General features: G+C 36.2%; 1 protein-coding gene across 11 annotated transcripts in view; it reads left to right on the forward strand.

Annotated features, from left to right (window-relative positions):
* NAA16 (N-alpha-acetyltransferase 16, NatA auxiliary subunit) overlaps positions 1–24,316 on the forward strand; it is a 64,702-nt gene that overhangs the window by 10,685 nt on the left and 29,701 nt on the right. For 7 of the 11 annotated variants that reach the window (XM_061434468.1, XM_061434466.1, XM_061434467.1 and 4 more), the window contains 5 exons: positions 102–236; positions 6,092–6,245; positions 9,156–9,275; positions 11,765–11,860; positions 19,018–19,124. In XM_061434468.1, the coding sequence (XP_061290452.1) occupies positions 102–236; positions 6,092–6,245; positions 9,156–9,275; positions 11,765–11,860; positions 19,018–19,124 (612 nt within the window). The remainder of the gene's footprint in view (positions 1–101; positions 237–6,091; positions 6,246–9,155; positions 9,276–11,764; positions 11,861–19,017; positions 19,125–24,316) is intronic. The other 4 variants (XM_061434469.1, XM_061434460.1, XM_061434462.1 and 1 more) reach the window with 4 other exon arrangements.

Consider the following 24,316-nt stretch of genomic DNA (forward strand, 5'->3'; position numbering starts at 1 on the left):
AGAAAGGAATTAAAGGTATGTTGTCTTAAAACTGATGGATTATATTTTAGTGAAACTTAAGACAGTGAAGAGAATTTAAAAGATTTTTTTTTATTTTTAAGGAGACAAGATATCAGCTTCTTCAGTTGCGCCCGACACAACGTGCTTCCTGGATTGGCTATGCCGTGGCACACCATCTACTGAAAGACTATGAGATGGCACTGAAACTGCTCGAAGAATTTAGACAGACTCAGCAAGTAAGACGTTCGTTTCAACATGTCCTTCCTCTACAAGCTAAAATGGTTGACTGCTATATTGCCTCCACCCCTCAAGGATCTTTGGGAAAATTGAAAATTTTTTGAAATAATTGGAGAAAGTTATAATGTAGAATTCTTTTATTTTGGCCATGCCATGCATCATGTGGGGTCCTAGTTCCCTGACCAGGGATTGAACCTATATGCCTTCTGCAATGGAAGTGCAGAGTCCAAACCACTGGACTTCTAGGAATTCCCAATATAAAAATGTTTTTATGCTATAATTTCAATAATATTCAAATGAATAAAGAAAAGAATACATGAAACTGAAAATAGTTTTGTGACTGTGGGAATTTCTTTAATATATATTGCTTTATATTTTATATAAACGTGATAATAAATACATTTTACTGTGCATAGTAAAAAATAGGAAAATGAAAAAAATATAAAACAGTAAAATAGTAAAAAAAAAAATAGTAAAAATGCGAAAAATATAGTGTGTGTCCCAAGAGAAATTAAAAAGATGTTAGCATTTTGCAATAATTGCTCCAGATTTAATTATTTTTTAAAGAACTAAAATGTTCCAGAAAAGCCAGAATCCTCCCATGTCCCTCCCTAGAGGTAGCCACTATTGTGAATTTGGTATAGATCATTTCTAGTCATGTTTACCTTATGTATTAAGTCCATGAAAGTTGCAGACCATTATTTTGTATATTTAAAATTTTACAGAAATGATACTCAGTTTTTAAAATCCAACATTCCTAGAGGTACATCTGTGTTGATACATGTAGGGCTAGTTTATCCATTTTAAACCACTGTTTGGTGTTCCATAGCTACACTGTTTCGTGTCTTAAAAATTAGTGCTATGGTGAATATTCTTTTCTGCTGTTTCATTAGCCATATTTGTGAGTTCCTGTTCAATTTATACCTAAAACTGGAATTGCAGAGTTGCAGATCTGTGTCTTCAGTTTTCCCCATTTGAAGTACTTGTACTCATTTATATGCCCACTAGCAAGGTTTGATGGTTATTATTTGCCTGTGTCCTTCCTGGACGGACATACTTACTGTTAGCTTTTCTTAGTCTTCTTGACTAATAGTTTTTCCAGTCTTCTACATGTGAAGAAGTGTATCTCATTGTTCTTTTAATTTGTGTTTCTTTATTAGTGAGGGATACTGGGATAAGAGATATTAAACCATACTCTTCTTTTGATGTCTGTGTCTGGCTTCAAGGCATGAGTTGGGAAGTATTTTTTGCAGGATGGTATTAGTTCTTAGGTGAACATCTGGTAATACTCACCTGTGATGGCATCTGGTCCTGGGCTTTCCTTTATGGAAAGATTATTGGTAATTATGATTTACTTTTTATTTGATATTGGTCTGTTCAGATTTTCTGTTTCTTCTTGAGTCAGTTTCAGCAGCTTGTGCTTTTTTGAGAGTCAGTCCATTTCATCTAGGTGATCTAATTTGTTGGCATACCACTTTGCCTAACAGTCCCTTATAATCCTTTTTATTTTTGTAGAGTATGTGGTAATGGTCTTCCTTTTATTCTCAATTTTAGTAGCCTTCTTTCTTTCTCGGTCATTCCCACTAAAGACTTGTCGATTTGTTCATCTTGTAGTATTGTTAAATTTCTCTGTGTTGGTGTATGCCTTAGCATCAGCCAGGCAGTTTACCTATGACTTCATGGCAAATAGATGGGGAAACAGTGGAAGCAGTGACAGACTTTATTTTTTTGGGCTCTAAAATCACTGCAGATGTGACTGTAGCCATGAAATTAAGACACTTGCTCCTTGGAAGAAAAGTTATGAGCAACCTAGACAGCATATTAAAAAGCAGAGGCATTACTTTGCCAACAAAAGTCCGTCTAGTCAAAGCTACGGTTTTTCCAGTAGTCATGTGTGGATGTGACAGTTTAACTATAAAGAAAGCTGAACACCGAAGAATTGATGCTTTTGAGCTGTGGTATTGGAGAAGACTCTTGAGAGTCCCTTGAACTGCAAGCAGATCCAACTAGTCCATCCTAAAGGAGATCAGTCCTGAATATTCCTTGGAAGGACTGATGCTAAAGCTGAAACTCCAGTACTTTGGCCACCTGATGCGAAGAGCTGACTCATTTGAAAAGATCCTGATGCTGGGAAAGATTGAGGGCAGGAGGAGAAGGGGATGACAGAGGATGAGATATTGGATGGCATCACCAACTCAATGGACATGGGTTTGCGTGGACTCCGGGAGTTGGTGATGGGCAGGGAGGCCTGGCGTTCTGTGGTTCATGGGGTCACAAAGAGTTGGACATGACTGAGCAACTGAACTGAAGGCAGTTTACAACTCTGCCTTAACTTTGACCTCTTACTTGTGCAGTCTCAAGGTCAGCAGAACTTTCTCGGGTAATTCTTGAACCTGCGTATAGCTCTGTATGTGTGTGACTTCAGTGCCCCCTATGGACGTCACATTGCCCAGCTATTCCTTTAAGGCTTTTGTGTAGTCTGTTGTCTGCCCTGACTGTTACCCATCTTTCAGGCACTGTAAAAGTAAAACACATGCCTCTAATCGCTTTTCTTTTTTCTTTCTTTTTGGCTGCACTGAGTCTTCATTGCTGTGCCCGGGCATTCTCTGGTTGTGGCGAACGCGGGCGACTCTAGTTGCGGTGTGTGGGATTCTCATTGCAGTGGCTTCTCTTGTGGAGCTTTAGGGTACGTGGGCTCAGGAGTCGTAGTTGATGGGCTTAGTTTGCTCTGCGGCTTGTGGAATCTCCTGGACCAAGGGTCAAACCTGTGTCCCCTGTATTGGCAGAGGGGTTCTTAACCACTGGACCACTAGGAAAGGCCCCTTGTGATCAGTTTTGTTGAGCACTTAGGCTCTCTCCCTTTCCCCCTGAGGCTTTTTTTGCTCTGGGCACACTCTGAGTTAGGCTTGTATTTGGAGGCTTGCAGTGAACCAGGAGATAGGTCAGTTAATTACAGTTCTTGGGAAGGAAGCTTTGAAAGAGCCCCAGCTTCATTCTTTTCTCACTGGTGACTGTCAAGCTGCTATGGGAATACAAGCTTATTTCTCAAGGCTGCTGTGTAGCTGGAGAGCTTTGCATAGGACTAGTGAAGTGAATGAAGTCACTCAGTCATGTCTGATGCTTTGCGACCCCATGGACTGTAGCCTACCGGGCTCCTCCGTCCTTGGGATTTTCTAGGCAAAAATACTGGAGTGGGTTGCCATTTCCTTCTCCAGGGGATCTCCCCGAGCCAGGGATTGAACCCTGGTCTCCCGCATTGTAGTCAGACACCGTCTGAGCCACCAGGGATAGGACTAAGGCAAGTTATAATGACATAAAACTCACTGGTCTTCTTAAGATCTAGCTTTTTTTCTTCAGTAATTGCTCTCCAGATAGCTGTAAGTGATATTCATTCAGTTGTGTCCAACTTTGCAACACCATGGACTGTACCCCACAAAGCTTCTCTGTCCCTAGAATTTTCTAGGCAGGAATACTGAAATGGGTTGCCATTTCCTTCTCCAGGGGATGTTTCTGACCCAGGGATCGACCTGGGTCTCCTGCGTTGCAAGTGGAGTCTTTGCCGTGTGAGCCATCAGGGAAGCGTTTGGTTAATTTTCAGAGTTCTGAATAGCGTGATTCTGACAGTTTTTACCTGTTCTTTCCTTTCTCATATGGAGAGGTGAATCTTTAGAGTTCTTTGCCATTTCTCCTGACATCATCCTCTGTATTTTCTTAATGAAAACTTTCTCTTTTGACACATTACCCAAAACATGATGGGTTTGATAGCCAAAGTAATTTTACCTGCTAGAATGGTGGATGTTTTTTCTCTTCTCATTTATCCAGTAATTCTAATTACAGAGTTTTCATGGTAACTGTCCTCTATGCTAACCTTTCTGTCCCTGCCTTGTGGTCCAGAGCCTGGTCCAGAGAAGACATGGAAGAACAGAGCTCTCCATATGTTATAACATTAGGGAATATACTTAGACCTCTTTCGGAAACTTCAAATAAAGACAATCATAATGTAGTGTTTTGTCATTAGAGTCTTTTATTTCGAATACTTTTGAGTTCACCGGTGTTAGAGCATGTAGTATTAGTGGTTAATTCCTTTTTAGTGCTATATACTATTTCATTTTGGAGATGCACCACACTTTGTTTATCCATTCAACAATTGACGGACATGTATGTAGTTTTTACTTTTAGCTATGCATAGTGCTGCTGTGAACATTTGTGTATAAGTTTGTGTGTGGACATATATTTTTATTTCTTTTGGGTAGATACTTAGAAATGAAATTACTTGGTTCTATGGTAAGTATATATTTATCTTTTCCATAAACTGTTCAGTTGTTTTTCTAAGTGACTGGACCATTTTACATTCCTACTAGCAATGTGTGAGAATTTCAATTTCTACCCATCCTTATACCTGTTACTGTTCAATTTTTTGGTGATAGTCTCCTAGTGGGTATGTAGTAATATTTGTTTTGATTGTATCTGCATTTTTCCAGAAATTAATGATACTGAGTATTTTATCATGTTACTTACTAGTAACATGATAACTAGTAACTACTTACTAGTAACATATCTTACTAGTCACTTATATTTCTTCTTTGATAAGATGTCTGTTCAACTCTTTGCCCATTTTTTAGTTGGGTTATTTGTTAAGAATTTCTTTTATATTCTCAGTACAAGCTCCTTATCAGATATATCATTCGAAAATATTTTCTTCTAGTCTGTAATTTGTTTTTTCATGCTATTAATGATGTCTTTTGAAGAGGAAAAGTTTATAATTTTGAAATCCAGTTTACTAATTTTTTTCTTATACAAATAGTCATGAAGACTTTTTTCCTATTCTGAGATTTCTTGTATAGTTTTAGTGCTCACATTTAGGTCCGTGATCCATTTTGAGTTAATTTTTGTATATGGTATGAGATATGTGTCTAAGGTTACATTTTTGCATATGGATATTTTATTGTTCCACTATCACTGTTGAAAAGACTACCCTGTCTTATTGGCACATCTGTCGAAAATTGATTGACCAGGTTATAAAGGCTTATTTCTGAAGCTTGTATTCTGTTCCATTGATCTCTATGTCTGCCCTTATGCCATTACCAACCACATTGTCTCTATTGATGTAGCTTTATAATATGTTTGAAATTTGAAGTCTTCCTACTTTGTTTTTCTTTTTATGATTCTGCTGGTACATGCAGGGTTCCTTTGGTTTCCATTTGAACCTTTGGGTCAGCTTGTCGGTTTCTGAAACCTTACTAAGAGTTTGATAGGGATTGCATTGCATTTTTAGATCAACGTGGGAGAAAAAATACTGAGTCAAAAAATATTAAGTATTCTGATCCATGTACATGGAATGAAATGTCTGTTGATGTATTTAGGTCTTTAATTTCTCTTTGAATGTTTTGTACTCTTTGGTATGAGTCTTGTTTCTTAAATATATTCCTGAATGTTCTTTATAGTGCTGTTGTGAGTGAAATTATTTTAATTTTTTGGGGGCTGGGATTATTTGTTGCTGGTATAGAGAGATATAGTTGATTCTCATATATTGGTCTTGTATTCTGTCACTTTGCTAAAGTGATTTTCTAGTAGGTTTCTTTTTTGGAAGATTCTTTAGGATTTTAATCCCGTTATTTTACTTTTCTTTGGTAATAGGATTTGCTGATCTCTTCCTTTTGCAGAAATCCCCATCCCTTCATTTGTTTTAAAGAATATATTAATCTTTGCTGTTGATCACTCTTCTATGTGTAATTGCTTGTAGGTTGCTTTTTAAAGTCTGTGTGAATGACATTCCTGAGAAGTCAGTTAAAGATCTGTAACTGCTTTATGTTATTATATAAATAAGATTATTTGTTTTGTTTTGTTTTTCCAGGTTCCTCCCAGCAAAATAGACTATGAATACAGTGAACTGATACTGTACCAGAATCAAGTGATGAGGGAGGCAGATCTGTTTCAGGAATCTTTGGAACATATAGAAACATATGAGAAACAAATATGTGATAAACTTTTGGTGGAAGAAATTAAAGGTTAGTTGAATTGCTTTTTCTTTTTTTAAAAAATGGTCTCAATTAAAGATGAGAATAGAAGCTGTATTTGGGCTTCCCTGGTGGTTCATACAGTAAAGAATCTGCCTGCAGAGGGTGTGATCCCTGGGTCAGGGAGCATCTCCTGAAGAAGGAGATGACAACCTACTCAAGTATTCTCACAAGTATCCTACAGCCTACTCAAGGATTCTGTGAAATTCCATGGACAGAGGAGCCTGGCAGTTGCAAAGATACAGGACTTACTAACACTTTCACTTTCATGTCCTAACACTTAAGTGAGACTATATATCAGGCAGTGTTCTAAACAGTTCTATTATTAAACCATTATTAATTAATGTAATCCTCATAACAACATTATGATGTAGTTGTTATATCCATTTTAGAGATCAGGAACTGAGGAACAGAGAGGTTAAGTGACTTGCCCAGAGTCACACAGCCAATTAGGCTTAGTAGTGCAGGATTTGAATGCAGGGATTTTGACACCAGATTCCATTTTCTAAAGTAGTGTGTTATACTGCCTTCATATTCATCTCCTCTCCCAATTCTTACCTTCATATGTAGTAAAATGAGATTAGTAAATGGTGACACTGGGATCATCATGAAAGCAACATTCATTTATTTTTATTATGGGCTAATAAGACAGAATCCTGAGAAATAGTTTGTTAAAAGGGTTATTCAACAAAGTCAAACATTTTCTTTTTTATATTTAACTTTGCTGATCAGTTACCCATTTCCTGAGGAATATTGTATAGACTGTCCATTTAAATTAAAAATTAGTTTAAAACTAAAATCTCATATAGTTGCAGGACTTCTAAAGCTTAATAAAAATACTTGCCAAGATTTATTTAGTCTTTCACAGTAGTAATTGCTCAACTGGCTTAATTTCTTGGAATATTTTATCACTTCTAACATGGGTGTTATTTCCCCTTTTTATATTTGAAGAAACTAGAAGAGGTTAGCCTTTTAGGAGTTAATTTCTAAACATACCTTTCTGATTTCAGAGCCTTTACTTTGTGTGTTTGTTTGCTTTGCTTTAAATAGACTTTATTGTTTAGAGCAGTTCTAGGTGCGTAGCGATACTGAGTGGAAGACACAAAGGTTTCCCATGCGCCCTCTGTCCTCACACGCGCGCAGACTCCTCCCTGCTCCGGGCCTGTAGTCTGTATTTGGGTTCACTCTTGGTGTTGCACACCTTCTAGGGTTTAAAAAATGTGTAATGACATGTATCTACCATTGTATCATACAGGATAGTTTCACTGCCGTAAAAATCCTGTGTTCTACCTGTTTGTTTCTCCTTGCCTCCAGCCCTTGGCAATCCAAAATCCTTTTCCTGTCTCCTTACTTGTACCTTTTACAGTATGTGTTAGAGATGGAATCATAGTACGTAGCTTTTTTATAATTGGAGAAGGAAATGGCAACCCACTCCAGTGTTCTTGCCTGGAGAATCCCAGGGACAGAGGAGCCTAGTGGGCTGCCATCTGTGGGGTCGCACAGAGTCAGACACGACTGAAGCGACATAGCAGCAGCAGCAGCCGCCTTTTTATATTGGCTTTTTTCACTTAGCAGTATCCTTTTAAGGTTCCTTCGTGCCATTTTTTGAGTCCTTTTAACTGCTCTCCTCTACTCCTGCGGAGGAATGGGGCACAGTCACAGGTTTTTTTGTTGTTGTTGTTTTTGTTTTCCTTTTCCTTAAATTGAAGTATAGTTGACATACTATTTATAGTTTTAAGTAGAAGATGCTTATTTGTATTCACTTTGTATCAAGTACTGTGTTGACCATTTTAAGTGCCTTATTTCAGTTGATGATCATAAAAATAGACTGATACAGTTGATATTTTGCAAGCAAGGAAATGGGAATTGAAAGTTTTATAAGTTACTCGGGGTTCCAAAGCTACAAAGTGGTAAAATTCATAATTATACCTGTTAATCTTTTTTTAAATTAGAGGATAGTTACTTTTGTTGTATGTAAGCATAAATTGGTGACTGGTGTACATACGTCCCCTCCCCCCTTGAACCGCTCTCCCACTCCTGTTAGTCTTATTCTAGAGATTGAGTAATATATAATACATGTAAATAGCAAAATAATACGTATAATAACCACTATAATATGGTGATGATAAAAGCTGAAATAGTATGTATGACTGAAGACATTTCAAAGGGTTGTTTGAAACAGATTCTTCAGGAAGTGGGAAAGCTTAGTGTTAGAAAGTTGAGGTATATTCTTTTTCGAGATTCTCCCCATTGTCTTGATTAGATTTGCTTTTATCTGAGAAGTTGAGATGCCCTTTCCCATTCCCATTTGCAATTTATATGGCTTAGTTAAAGGAACGGAGTGTTAGAGATGACTCTCAGGTGAACTTGTTTTGTGTAGTTTCTTGCTCTGAAATAATATTTAGTGTTATTGTTTTGTGAGTTAAACTTCTCCGATTTTAGTGACCTGGAAAGGACACTAAGAGAATTAAATGGAGAATTGTTTAGCACAAAAATTGGTAAGGAAAAGTACATTGAAAATCTTGCAGTAGGAAGGTAGAGATATTTCATTGGAATTATTTACCAATCTGTAAATAGGGTGTCTTTAGTTATCTTAAAGGGTGTATAAAAATGTACAAAATAGCAAAAATTTTTACTAATTAATATCATATTTGGGGTGTGGGAGGGAGCCAGAAATGAATGTTAATAGAATATGTAAATGAAGGTTCATTTCTGAAGGCAAACTCTGAATTAATCTTTAGTTATTTAAACTACAATGGCAACAAACCCTGAAGGGAAGCACATAAAATTCTGTCTTTCATAAATATCTACTATACTAATAATGGTTAGTGAAAACCTCTGGGCTCAGAAAGGTATTTAATGTTCAAGTAAAATGAATGTGACATTTAAACTTAATTTTAGGGGAAATGCTGTTGAAAGTGGGGCGATTAAAAGAAGCGAGTGAAGTATTCAAAAACTTGATTGATCGGAATGCAGAAAATTGGTGTTATTATGAAGGCTTGGAAAAAGCTCTGCAACTTAGTATGTAATGATTTTTCTCCTACCTTCTCTTAACTAGTGTTTGAAGTATAGTAAAAAAAGTAGTAAAATATAAAGTTATAGTCATATTTGAGGATGTGTATTTTTAACATTAGCATTTATTTTTCCATTTGGGAAAGCTGCAGGTTAAACATGGGAGTGAAAATGAATTCAGATATTTAAAATATTTCAGTGATAAACACTTACAGATAATTTTAGGTTTATTCATCCCAATTGTCAATTACCAATTTAGATGACTAGAATGGTGGGGAAGAAAATGGGCATTCCCTTTCTGGGAAATGCCATAATTATTAAATATTTTTAAACAATTAGAGGACTGTTACTCTCAATCTCTTAAGCATAAGAATTGGACCAAAGCAAGGTTGTTGAGAGTATGTTGTACACTGCATCAGCATAAAAACTATCGTTTTACTTTCAAACTAGGCTAATTTGTGCCGAATATGAATACATATTTTGAAATTTGATAACCTTGACTTCTTTCAGAATCTAGAATATTATTCTAAACTTTCCCTAGTATTTTCATAATTAAGTATTTTTAGGAGCAGTTAGTACTGCCAAAATTATATTTACTCACGGGTAAGTATTTGGCTGAAATAATTATGAAACTAGTATGAAATAATTATGAAACTCAAAGGTATTGAAATAGCAAAATTTTTAAATCCAAAAAATATGGTAAATAGGTATCTATCCATATTTACAGTAGGAAGAAATTTGAGAAAAAATTTATTTTTAGTTATCCTAATTACCTGTATGCTTAAATCCAAGTTTCGTGTTTGTATTTAAAATGTAATATCACAAATTACTAAAACATTTCCTTACGTAATTGTTTTTGAGAAAATAATGAAAATTAAAATATTGGTTAGATTAGTAAATCTCTTTTTAAAAAAAAAGGGACAAAGTCGTGTCGGAAGGTTAGAAGTGTGAGATAACTGATTTTTCTTTAAACTACCAGGTACTGACATTCATTAATAACTGTTTTAGTAAAATGAATGTATTGTGTTCCGTTTGCCAGGATCCATGCTCACTATAAAATACATTGATTATGAAACTAATTCCATTATTGTTCTCGGTTCCTTAGAACCTTTTCTCCGCCATGGTAAGTTCTGGAGCTCCAACATGTGACTTCACAAAGGACATTGAAGTGGGTTGGTCTTGATTTAACTACGTTTATAAGACTTGTTTTATCTGAGCTAGTGGGAAATTTGTTTTTGTACTCACAGCTTGTTTCATTTCCCAGGATTAGGCATAAATATGAGAACTGCATTTTAGAATTTTGCAATAACCTTCTTGTAAATATTAGTATAAGGATCCTTAATATTTCCTGAAGTTCCCAGATCATTAACAGAGTGTGAGAATAATTTTTCTCATATCCCACTTTCAAAAACTCAACCACTTTGGAGCTCCGAAACATACTATTGGAGGAAGGAAGGAGTCTAAATAAAACCAGACTTGACTTTTTAAAGTTCTGTGTTTATAATCTTGGTACTGAACACTACATTTACTGTGGAGATACCTTGACTGCTCGCACCAACGGTTATTCTTACAATAATTACGTATGTGTGGTCTGAATTAAAATCCACCTAGAACCTTATAGTTTAAAAACGAGTTTGTTTGCTTTTTCTTGATATTTGCTGTAAATATCTTATTGCTCATATTTAATAGTCTTTCTGTAAATTATGCAGGATAGTATTTTAGAGTAATAAACTAGACCTAGAACCTATTCTTCAGATTGTTACTTTAGTTTACTTATAGATACTGTGTTTGGTACTATAAAATTAGGTTGGTCTTGAGAGGGAAGATACAACTTTCTGTTAGAAGTACATTTTATATCATAATACTTGGGTGAAGTAATTGCCACTTTCAAAAGTCTGTACTTTTTCTTGGGCACCTGGACAGGGACATGAACTGATGGAGTTCTTTATTATACAGTTTCATTGAAGATTTTAAGTGTCAAAGCGACCCTAGAAACTTAATTCTTATCTTTTAAGATATTGCAGTCATAACCCTAAAACTGTTGCTTCTTTAAGCTTATCTCTAGGTGCTATAGACTTCTGTTGGATTTATATGGGTTATATTAGGTTAGAGGATTTATGTAAGGTATGTTCTAAAGGAACATTTTTTTTTCTGTGGATTGTGCATGCAGGAATGTAAGAGGGGTATGTTGCTTCTGTGAGTGTTGTGTGTATATGATTTGAGTTGGATGTAGAATCTGTTGTGACAGGTTTTGGATTTCTCTGACTTTGAATTTAAAATGATCATTTACTGGTTATATTATTTCACTACCACCGAGTTTTTAATGTGATTCCTACAAAAAGAGAAGTTTTAATATTGATCATGAGATTTTTAATTTATAACATACTTTTTTTAAAGTTTATTAGTTTTTATCCTAGATAAAAGTGTAAAGTTTTAAAGTTTTTATCATAGATAATAGTTCTGATGCTTTGAATCTCACACATATTTACTGATAATAGGCACTTTAGAAGAGAGACTTCAAATTTATGAAGACATTAGTAAGCAGCACCCCAGAGCAATTTCACCTAGAAGATTACCTTTGAATCTTGCCCCAGGTAATATTAGGATATCTTTTGTAACACTAATCATTACTTGTTCAAATTACTCAACGCCAATCACATTTTAAAAACTTGTTTCTGGAAGAGAGCACACCAGTCTTAGGGGTGGGAGTCATCAGTTATTAATTTGTTATATATATGTTGTTAAGAGTATTTATGTTGGTTTAGCTTTATGTTGATTTTAAGTGTCAGAAGTTATCTATATAAAATGGTTTTTCTTATGTGACTTTAAAAACTAAAAACCATATTTAGAAGGTAAATTAAATTCCATAGAACTGATGAAAAATTATATGTGAGGTATTGTGATTTAAGTGGTAAAAGTTTTGAAGTTCTAGATTTTCTTTTTTAGGACATAAATTCAGAGAGTTGTGAATTCTTTGTTCCTGCCACAGTGTTTAAGAATGTCATCAATCCTGTGCAGGGCCCTCTCCTCAGAGTTGACCACATTCCTGAATTTAGCTTTTTATCATTTTTGTAGAACCATGTATTTTGTATCCCTAGAAATAAAAACAGAAAACCCCATTTTGTACTTTAGGTAATTTGGAGCACTGTGGTATATACTCTTATGATTTGTTTTTATTGAACAATAGTGTATTCATGACCTTGATCTAAATTGTCGTGTGTAGCTGAATTAATTTGCTATTGAGCTTATAAGAGGTAGAGAGTATATTAGCTCTTGAGATAGTTAATGACTTCATTGATGATTTTATGTGCCTTTTTCTTTTTTTGCTCCAGCTTCCTTTTAAAATTATTGCTAACACAGCATAAATCAAAATCACATTATTTACAGTTTAACACAATACAACATACAGATCTCATTGAACACATCTGTATTCCAGAAAAAAAAATTTTTTTGAAATATTTCCCTCTAGAAGTTGCTTTAGATTATTTCCATCATTTTTTTTTTTTGACGCTTTTTTTTCCAATTAATTTTTTTATTTTAATTGGAAGCTAATTACAGTGTTGTGGTGGTTTTTGCCCTACATTGACATGAGTCAGCCATGGGTACACATGTGTCCCCCCATCTTGAACTTACCTCCCTTCCCAGCCCATCCCTCTGGGTTGTCCCAGAGCACCAGCTTTGAGTGTCCTGCTTTATGCATTGAACTTGCCCTAGTCGTCTGTTTGACATATGGTAATATACATGTTTCAATGCTGTTCTCACAAACCATCCCGCCCTTGCCTTTTCCCACATAGTCCAAAAGTCTGTTCTTTACATCTGTGTCTCTTTTGCTGTCTTGCATATAGTTTTTTAAAAAACTTTTGCTGTCTTGCATATGTTTTTTAAAAAACCAAAACTAACCATCACAAATTTAATGTGTTCTTTGGTAATGCAGGCTGTATACATCTGATTTGTCTACACAGTTCTTTAAAGGTGCCAATAAAATAGAAATCCATCCAGTTCTCCTTGCCTGCTTTAAAAACACGTAAATCTAAGTTTTAAGTACGAGGAGAGGGTTCATTTCTTACCTCTGTATATAGAGCTGAGTACATATCATATAATAGATGCATGTATGACTGGTTGACTAATACTTGGTTACCAATTTTAATAAAAATACCAACACTGTGCAGGATTTGAGGACCTGAGAGTTTTAGAAGGTATCATGTGCCTTTTTCTGAAAGTCATCTTTTTTTTTTAGTTGCAAGTGCTTTAGATAATGAATTATTTATTGAGACTTCTGGCTTGTCTTTTGAAACAAGTCAGACCTTAGAAAGCTAATGTGACTTAAAAATCTCTATCCTAAGCATAGGTGAGGAGGGAAAGTGTTTTCTTTTTTGTGTGTGATTTTTTTTTTTTAATTTATTTTTAACTTTTTTACATTAGGGAATGTATTTTCTTAGGCATTTTCTCATTTACAATGGAAATGTTTGTTTAAATAATTGTGTTGTTTTCCTTTTATCAAAAAGTTAATGGAAATTAAGAGCTTTATAGTAGACTGACTTTAAAAATATATGCAATACCTCTTAGAAATGTATTGGATTAGACAGTAGATACAAGTTTATTTAAAAATAAATAGTGCCTCTCAGTTACATAAATGATGAATAGTATTTCTCTGATTCTGTTTTGTTTTGACTTTGTGAACTAGGCAAATTTGCTAATGTTTTCAAGGGAACATTAAGTCCAAGTGGATATTAATAGGCTTGGTGGGGAGAGTGCCAATGTACTGAGATATTTTTCAGTCAGGTGAATTTGGGAAACTTGGTTAAATGTAGCAGTCAGGTTTCTGCAGGATTTCCTGGAACTTCCAGTAGATACATTGTGAGTTTCCAAGGTGGAATGTACTGAGCTTGGAGGAGCATTTCCCTAGTAAAAAAGTGTTTTCTGGAAAATGCTTGGACTCACATTTCTGTATCTTCTTTAAAAAAAAAAAACAACAACAAAAAACAGTAAAGCAACTTGTCGAAATGTAGCTCACATACCATAAAATTCACTTTTTAAAGTGTGCAGCTCAGTGTTTTAGTATCCCCAGGGAGTTGCACACCCGTCATTACTCTCTGGTTTCAGGAAATGGTCATCACTCCAATAAGAAAACTCATACCCGTTAGCAGTCACTCCCAGCTCTCGCCCCTGCACCAGGCAGCCGCGGTCTAACTTTCTGTGCCTGTGGACTTGCCTGTTTCGGACATTTTGTGTAATTGGAGTCATACCGTGGGTGGCCTTTTGTGTATAAGGTAGGAAATAGATTTTTACTGAAAGATAGCCTGGAGCCAGCTTTGACTGTAAAATGTGATCTAGGTTAAAATGGAATGATTCTGGACCCTTTAGGATGTTCTGTGTTTGAAATCCTAAAGGGGTCTTTTTACAAGCACGGCCTTAGTTGAGGGCTCTTGAGGGCTTGGGCTTCAGGGTCAGCAACCATCATGTGAGGTTCTAACATAAACATGTGTTTACAAAGCTCTGGGGACCATATATAAAATTATGCAGCCACTTAATTGAACCTGTGCAACAGGTGACTACTTCATGAAGTTTTTTTGCCTGCTTAGAAATATTTTTATGTGTCATAAGAAAGGTATCTCAGCATCACCAAAGGCAGTAAGATGTTTTCCTAGAACTGTGATGGGACTTGAAGATACAAGTTTTGAAAAAGGCTTTCTGGTTTTTAAGTAAAAAGATTTATTACCAACAGATTAGTGAACACAGCCAAAGTCCTGAGGAGATTCTCCAACAGCCTGAAAAGTGCTTTGAAAACAGAGCTTTTCAAAATACCTAGTTTAATTCATCGTGATGTATTAGTCTTCACTGGCCAAGGAGGGAGAAAGAGGGAAGAAGATGATCCAGAGTATTAAACAGAGAATGCTCATCACATTTTGCTCCTATTTTATTTTTGTTTCATTGGATTAGTTTTGTTTTTTATTGAGATATAATTGACATATCGTATGTTAAGGTGTATGAGGTATTGATATAATATACATTTATATATTCCAATTTTACCACTGTAGTGTTAGCTGATACCTCCATTAGGTCACATGATTATCGTTTCTGTTTTGTAGTGAGAACATGCACCATTATTTAGAATAAATTTCCAGGTTATCAGATACTGTCTGATCTTGCTTTTGTTCACTATTTTAGTGGTGGTTTTGGGGAATATCAATTTTTATGTGAATCTGCTACATCTAGTGAAGAATTAGCATAGCTTCTCTGAAGATAGAAAACTTGTTTTACAAGCTGCAGTTCTAAATAGGCACATAATAATTGATAGTTTTTTTTTTCCGCCTCTAAAGGAAAGCCTATGGGAGTCCTAGTAATTAGGAAGAAGGGAAGTTATTTTTGTGAATAAGTTTGTAAATAAGTTTTTCTTAATATAAAAAAATACATTTATGAGATGGGTAAATAGTAATTTGGGGATATAGTGTGTGACTGGGCAGTTGAGTAGCAGTATAGGCTTCTGGTTTAAACACTGTGTTCATATAGTTCCCAATAAAAGGGTCAAAACGGGCTTCAACTGAAAGGCCTTCTGCATGTCTCTGTCTTCTGGCCACCAGGGTTGCTTCCCCAGAGACAGCCATTATGACTAGTAGATGGTGTACTCGTCCAGAAATAAATTGTGCGTATGTAAGCAAAAGTATGTGTGTGAGGGCTTATGTGTAATTTTCCTTTTTCCTCTCCCTTTTGTACAAAAGGAGCATAGGTTGTTCTGTACCTGGTTTTCCTTTTCACTGGACTCTGTCTGGAGTTCAGTCCTGTATCAGTACAGAAGACCTTTTGCACAGTTGGAATAACAATTTAATGGGAGAAGAGGTTTTAGTGGGTACTTGAGAAAGGAATGCCTTGTTTTTTAAATGAGATCTTGCTAGTATCCTCTGAATAGGTTGAGATTTGAAGAGTTTTTAGAGTAGCCTCTGACGTGAAGATAAAATGCCTATTGTCTCAGTCGATAATAGCGCACGTGGAAACACTTCTGACTTTAGAATTCAACAGCTGTTAAATGTCAATGCGTGTGATGATAGACAGCATTTATTGAGTGGTTACTGTGTGCTTACACTCTATACTTTTCATCTCATGTGAGCCTTGGAAGAGTAGTCTTGAGGCTGGTGGTGGTATCCTCATCTTTGGGTGGATAATGTCACACAGGAAGTAAGCAATAGGGTCTCTGACCGCCTAGCACAATATTGTTAACCTTTGTTTTATATCAGAGCCAGTGCTGGAAAGATTTGATTTCTAAAACTAGTTTTTATTTTTGAGGAAATAATCATGTATATCCAACCCAAAGTGATATTTTCTGTAGTTTTGGCATACTTTTTATATAATCTTTTGAAAATCCCAGGTTATCAGTTCCGTTCAGTCGCTCAGTTGTGTCTGACTCTTTGCGACCCCATGGACTGCAGCACCCCAGGCTTCCCTGTCCATCACCAGCTCTCGGAGCTTGCTCAAACTCATGTCTATCGAGTTGGTGATTCCATCCAGCCATGTCATCCTCTGTCATCCCTTTCTCCTCCTGCCTTCAATCTTTCCCAGCATCAGGGTCTTTTCCAAGGAGTTGGTTCTTCGCATCAGGTGGCCAAAGTATTAGAGTTTCAGCTTCAGCATCAGTCCTTCCAAGGAATATTCAGGACTGATCTCCTTTAGGATGAACCGGTTGGATCTCCTTGCAGTCCAAGGGATTCTGAAGAGTCTTCTCCAGCACCACAGTTTGAAAGCATCAATTCTTCAGCGCTCAGCTTTCTTTATAGTCCAGCTCTCACATCCGTACATGACTACTGGAAAAACCATAGTTTTGACTAGATGGACCTTTGTTGGCAAAGTAATGTCTCTGCTTTTTAATATGCTGTCTAGGTTGGTCATAGCCTTTCTGTGAGCAAGTGTCATGGCTGCAGTCACCATCTGCAGTGATTTTGGAGCCCCCAAAAAAAGGCTGTCACTGTTTCCATTGTTTGCCCATCTATTTGCCATGAAGTGATGGGACCAGATGCCATGATCTTTGTTTTCTGAATGTTGAGTTTTAAGCCAACTTTTTCACTCTCTTCTTTGACTTCCATCAAGAGGCTCTTCAGTTCCTCTTCACTTTCTGCCATAAGGGTGGTATTATCTGCATATCTGAGGTTATTGTTATTTCTCCCGGCAATCTTGATTCCAGCATGTGCTTCATCCAGCCCAGCACTTCAAGGTTATCAAGACTGCACAGGGTTATGAAGATTGCACAAAATTTTACTCTGGGTTAAATATATATCATTACTTCCTTAAAATCAAAAATAGTTTCAGAGATAAAATCTTTCCAGTACTTCCTCTGTTACAAAGATTAGCGATCATCTGACAACAGCCTTTATAAGTAACAAATCTTGAACCTGTTTTTATGTTAGATAAATTTGTAATCCAATAAAATTTGAATTTCTCCTAATTTTTATGACATCTGTAATATGTTGAGTATGCATGTTTTGTTCAACAATGTTAGTCACAGCAGATAAAAACCACTTGGGTTGTTGAGTATTTTGGTAAAATGTCATGATTTCATAAAGAAGCATTAGGAAAATTCATTTCAGTAGTCTTACATTAGCTTAAACCATTCATGACCTATATATTTTTTTCTTTTGCATGGCCAGATCCATGCTCTTACAATTGTTAACCCTTACTGTCAAAAAGTTAGAGCCTTCATATTTAAAATTAATTTTGTTTTTCAGTTCTTTTTGCTTTTAAAAAGTGATACTGAAACTTTTTGTTAAGGGTTTAGCAATAATAGGAGATGTATTTACTTAATGTTACAAATGGGGTATTTATTTAATTCTAATGTTAGCATGCCCCAGGACACTGATGTCTTATGTTTGTTATTTTATTTAATTATCCATCTCGCCCACTAGAATGTTAATAAGTTCTATGAGGGCAGAATTAAAAAAATTTTTTTTGTTTTAATCACAGCTATATCTTGGATACTTGAAACAGTGCCTGGCGCATAGTAGGTGCTTGATAGATGATTGTGGGACGAATGATGGAGTAAAGCATTAGTTGATCTGGAAGACACTTGTAAATATGTTAGTGTTTAAGAAGGTATTTTGACTACTACTTGCATACGGTGCTGGTCACAGTAGAACCCTTTTCTAAAGTTTGCAGAGTGCCTTCTGAGATGTCAGATAGTAGGGTTGAGCCTGTGCTGGTCAGTGAGATTAGGAAAGGTAGACTCCAGTACTCTTGCCTGGCAAATCCCATGGATGGAGGAGCCTGGTAGGCTACAGTCCATGGGGTCGCTAGGAGTCAGACACGACTGAGCGACTTCACTTTGACTTTTCACTTTCATGCATTGGAGAAGGAAATGGCAACCCACTCCAGTGTTCTTGCCTGGAGAGTCATAGGGACGGGGAGCCTGGTGGGATGCCGTCTCTGGGGTCGCACAGAGTCGGACACGACGGAAGGGAGTTAGCAGCAGCAGCAGACTGCATAGTAGGTTACTCTTCCTCAAAACTGCCTAGTTATTTTGCTTGCCGGTCTTTTGAGATGTTACTTGAAGATATTTTGAACCTATATCTAGGGGAAATAAACGTGCCAACTGAGATATTTTGTGTTACACTCTTTGGCAGTAACAAACAAGCAATGCTAACTTTTTGGGTTTAAACGTTGGATAGGGGAATTGTTGTTGCTGAAGAAGTTTTATTTTTATTTATAAAATAACTTTGAGAGCTGTTTCCATCAATTGAAGTTTAACAAAGTACACTTTTATTCCTAGGTGAAAAATTTAGAGAACTAATGGATAAGTTCCTGAGGGTTAACTTCAGTAAAGGCTGCCCGCCCTTGTTTACTACTTTGAAATCTCTGTATTACAATACAGAAAAGGTAAAATTTGGTCTTTATTCAGTTTTGCTGTAGTCTTTTTACTCACTTTATTATAGAAAGAGATTTCCTCTATTCAAGTAATGGTGTGCACCTTAGCTTAATAATAGATGAACTGAAATTAAATGCATGTACTATAAGTAGTGTCAAAGGAAATGTCAGTCTGAAATTTACTGAGTAAGGGGCTTATAAGAACACTAAAAGGTTATTGTTTTTAATGGGTATACTTTTCTAGTGGAATTTTATTAATAAATTTGACATATTGTCACCAGAGGTCTATATTTAACTGTTGCATGATTAGTTATCTATTACTTTATAGTGTGATTGTGGATTTTTAAATTTGTATGCTTGCTTTTAAAGTTAGAGCATGGGTAATTGTTAGTGGAACAATAAAATGTAGGCACTATTTTAACTAACAGGCTACATTTTAATAAAGATAGGTTTAGCTGGTTTTCTCATGAAGAGTCATCCTTCTACTTTTTAAAATTAGGAAATAGATGTGGTTTTATATTAGAAAGATAATTAGAAAATTAGAAGTTAATAGAAAATAAGTTATACTTCTATTTCCAAGTGTTGCTTCTTATTAAGATCTAAAACTCTTGTGTAAACAGTTTTGAAAGTTGAATGGATAAGGAAGAGACTTTATTAGAAGAGCTAAAATATTTTTAGTTAAACCTCATCACTTTACTTAGCTTTGACCGGTAATTATTTGTAAATTAGCATAATTATGAATAATAAGTTATTCAGAAAGGTCAGTGGTAGGTATACCGATTGACCCTTTCTTCCTTCGGCAGCAGGTTCATAAACAAAAGGCACGACTCACAATATCTAGAGGGGAGTGGCTGAGGCTGGCTCGCAGAACTTCTGCACTCTCTTCCTGCCGCTGTGCACCCAGTCTCCTTGTCAGCTGGTCACATCCCCACTTCTAGAAAGATACCTATAGTGCCTGATCAGTAAGAAAGTATCATTTGCATTAAAAAAAAAAAAAACCGAAAAATCTTATAGTTCTTTTAATGTCTGTAGTATACTTTAATGTCTGTAGTATTTATGTAGTATACATAACAACATAATGTCGTTATGGTATTGCTGTCGATTTTTCTCCTGTTGTCTTATTTTTTTTGAGTGATTGATTTGTATGAAAACATGGAGCAGTGCCTAACAGTGGTTTCTGTAGGTTATTTAAATTAGCATTTGCCAAAGTGCTTCTTTTACTCATTTTGGCAAGGTTGACAAAGAAGAAAGAAGAGATGAAATGTCGGCAGTGTTAGTAATAAAGCACATGTGTGTAACTGTCTTACAGCGAGTACTGAATACAGCAGTCCTTTCAGAATCTGTTCCTCTTAAAGCTGTCAGTGAGCTTTCCCTGGCTTTCTCAGTTTTCATAAGAGGCATAGACTTAAAACAAAAATCCCTTCAGTACTGATCCCAAATTACCATCATAAAGGTATTAAGCATTTGTTGATACTTTATAAATCTTAGAAATTGCATTTTTAAAGAAGGCATTGAGGATGCGTTGACCTGTACAGGAACCTGTGACATATATCTTTAGTGTTAATTTTTAAGCACACAGCAGGAATGTTTACCATATGTTTTTGATGTTTGAATTACAATGCAGAAATTTGAGTTTAAGTTGTCAGAACTTAGTATATTTTTTTAAAAAGTGTACAAGTATGGGAAATTCTTCTCAAATCATTTTGGCTGCATATATTTGTGATTACTCAAAGGGACATTTTTAAAATTTGCATATTTCTAATCAGCAGTGAGTCCTGATTTTTAGCAAGGGCTGCATTTTTTTTATTTAATAAACTTTTTTTAAAAAGTACTTATTTTTGACTGTGCTGAGTCTTCCTTGCTGCATGGGCTTTTCTCTCACTGTAGGGGGTCGGGGACTGCTCTCCCTTGCAGTGCTCAGACTCTTCGTTGTTGTGGCTTCTTTTGCTGCGGAGCACAGGCCCTGGGGTGCTCGGGCTTAATGGTTGTGGCTCCCAGGCACAGGCTCAGTGGTCGTGGCTCTGGGCTTAGTTGCTCCCAGGCATGTGGGATCTCCCAGATCAGGGATCAAATCTGTGTCCCCTGCATCGGCAGGTGGATTCTTTACCTCTGAGCCACCAGGGAAGCCCCTCCAGGGATGCAGGACTCTTTTTAACTCTTGAAGGATTTCAAAGAGGTTAAGGATGATGAACAATTACAATTGTTTTAATTTGTAAAATTCCAAGACTAAAAAAATAATCCACGACAGGTACCATGGAAATAAAAGATTAGCCTTTGAAGTTAGCTTAGGATATAATACAGTTGTAGAAAAGTGTTTTAAAAATGTCTCCAGCATTTTAAACTGTGAATGCACAATTCAAGAGCAATTTTCATGTAATTCCTTTCCAAATTTTTTTCCCTGTGAATTTATTTGTGATGTATATATGTAGCTATAGTAATTTTGACCATAAAAATTTTGTTTTTCCACCTAGCAATTTCACAGGGACTTCATGTTTTATTGTGTAGTCTTTGATTTCTTCTTTTTCATAACAGCATAGTCTTTTATTAAAATCATACCTCTAGTTATTGAACTTTGCTGTTAAAAAAAAAAGTCTTTGTACGCATAGTTTTTACTTAGGATTTTTCCCCCCATAAATTCTCAGAATAAGTTAATGGGTAAAAGGTATGAACATTCTGTTATTCTTGGTAAACACTGATATACTGATTTCTATAAGGCTGTAAACATCAGTTTGTATTGCCAGTAGCAAAGGTGTGTGAAAGGTTTACTATTTCCTCACCAGCATTAGGCAGTGTTAAATATTTTCTTGTGTTTGCTTTTCTCAGAAGATTTTTTTCTTTTAAATATAAAGAAGCTAAAATTTAATGTAACCAGATTTGTTGATCTTTATTTCTATCGTAGAACTTCACCTGTTGTTTTAAAAAAAGTTTGGAAAGTCCCCTTCGTCTCGAGCACTGCTTCACAAGGTGGGACAGGAGGGAATTAGGCCACCAGGGGGCATTTTGCGGTGTCTGGAGACTTGATTGTCACTGTGGTGGCGGTGTGCTGCTTGATACTTCTGCAGTTCAGAGGACAGCCCCTATAAGAAAGAACTGCATTATCAGCAATTGGGCTAGATAACCCTTTGTTATTAGGGGCTGTCCAGTGTATGATAGGGTGTTTAACAGTGTCCTCGGAGAAGGCAATGGCATCCTACTCCAGTACTCTTGCCTGGAGAATCCCAGGGACGGGGGACCCTGGTAGGCTGCAGTCCATGGGGTCGCTAAGGGTTGGACACGACTGAGTGACTTCACTTTCACTTTTCACTTTCATGCATTGGAGAAGGAAATGGCAACCCACTCCAGTGTTCTTGCCTGGAGAATCCCAGGGACGGGGGAGCCTAGTGGGCTGCTGTCTATGGGGTTGCACAGAGTCGGACACAACTGCAGCAACTTAGCAGCAGCAGCAGTGTCCTTGGCCTCTGCTGCTCGGATGTCAGTAGCTTACCCCCGTTAACAGCTTTATTGAGATACAGTTCTCATACCATAAAATTGACGTATTTGAAGCTTACAGATTCACTGATTTTTAGTATATTCAGAGTTTTCTAACCATCAACATGATTTTAGAAACCTCCCATTCATATTTGCCCACTCCCACTCTCCCAGTCAGGCAACCACTAGTTTACTTTCTGTTCATGGATTTGCCTATTCTGAATATTTCATACAAACAGAATCAAACTACAGGTGGTTTTTTCTCTCTCTAGTGTCTTATACTTGGCATTAAATATTTTCATCCCTGTGGTAACATGGGCACTTCTCTTATGTCTAAATAATGTCCCATTGTATGGCTATAGAGCATTTTATCTATCAGTTGATGGACATTTTGGTTGTTTGTATCTTTTGATTAGTACCCATATTGCTGTGAACATTTGTGTAAAGTTTTTTGCATGTACACGTTTTCATTTCTCTTGGGTGTATATACTCCAGGAGTGGAATTGCTAAGTCAAATGCTAACTGCATGTTTAAACTTTTTGGAAACTGTCAGGCTCTTTTCCAGTGTGCTGCTCCCATTTTACATCCCCACAAGTAGTCTATTAGGATTCTGATTTCTACACATCCTCACCAGCGATCCACCTGTTACTGTATGATGTTTGATTCTAACCTACATCCTAGTGGGTGTGAAGTGGTTTGCATTTCCCTGATAACTGATGATTTTAAGCATTTTTTCAAGTGCTTGTTGGCCATTTGTATATCTTCCTTGGAGAAATGTCAGTTCAGGTTCTTTGCCCAGTTTTTAACTGGGTTATTTATTTTTTATTATTAATTTTAAGTTTTTAAATATATACTAGAAAGTTTCTTATCTGACATATGATATTTGAAGTAATATAAATATTTGAAAGTATTTTCTACTCTTCTGTGGATTGTCTTTTTCCTTTCTTGAAAGTGTCTTGATAAACCCCATTTTATCTTTTTTCCCTTGTGTTGCTTGTGCTTTTGTGTTGTATATTAAGAAACCGTGTCCAAATACGGGGTCGTGAAGATGTGTACATGTTTACTCCTGAGTTTGTACCTTTGGTTCTTATGTTAAAGTGTGATGCATTCTGTGTTCATTTTTGTGAGGTGGGAGTCCAGCCTCATTCCTTTGCATTGTCTGTCCACTTTGCTACCACCATTTACTTTTTTTTCCCTTGAAAGGCTACATAGCCGTGTTGAAAATGAGTAGACCGTGGATATGAGGGTTCGTCTCTGGGCTCTCTGTGTGTCCACCTTAGGCTGTATCACACTGTCTTGCTTACTACAGCTTTCGGGTAGTTTTTTAAATTAGGAAGTGTGAATATTCCTTGTTCTTTTTTTTAAATCTTCTTTTGGCCATTAAGGGTTTATTTTCATTTGAATTTTAGGATCAGTTTTTCAGCTTCTACAGAGGCCAGCTGGGATTTTATAGGGATTGCTTTGAATCTGTAGATCACTTTGGGAATTTCCATTATGGGAACTCCCATTTTCATCTTAACACAAGTGTTTCCATCTATGAACATTGGTAGTCTTTCCATTTATTTAGAGTGTCCTTAATTTCTTTGAACAGTGTTTTGTAGTTTTCAGTATACCTCTTATACATCTTTCGTTAATTCATTCCTAAGTATTTTACTTTTTTATGCTATGCTGGGTAGAATTATTTTCTCTTTATAAGTTTCAGGTGCACATGTTGAAACTTACATAGCCAGTTATAA

Source organism: Bos javanicus, chromosome 12, assembly GCF_032452875.1.
Source record: "Bos javanicus breed banteng chromosome 12, ARS-OSU_banteng_1.0, whole genome shotgun sequence".
Taxonomy (NCBI): domain Eukaryota; kingdom Metazoa; phylum Chordata; class Mammalia; order Artiodactyla; family Bovidae; genus Bos; species Bos javanicus.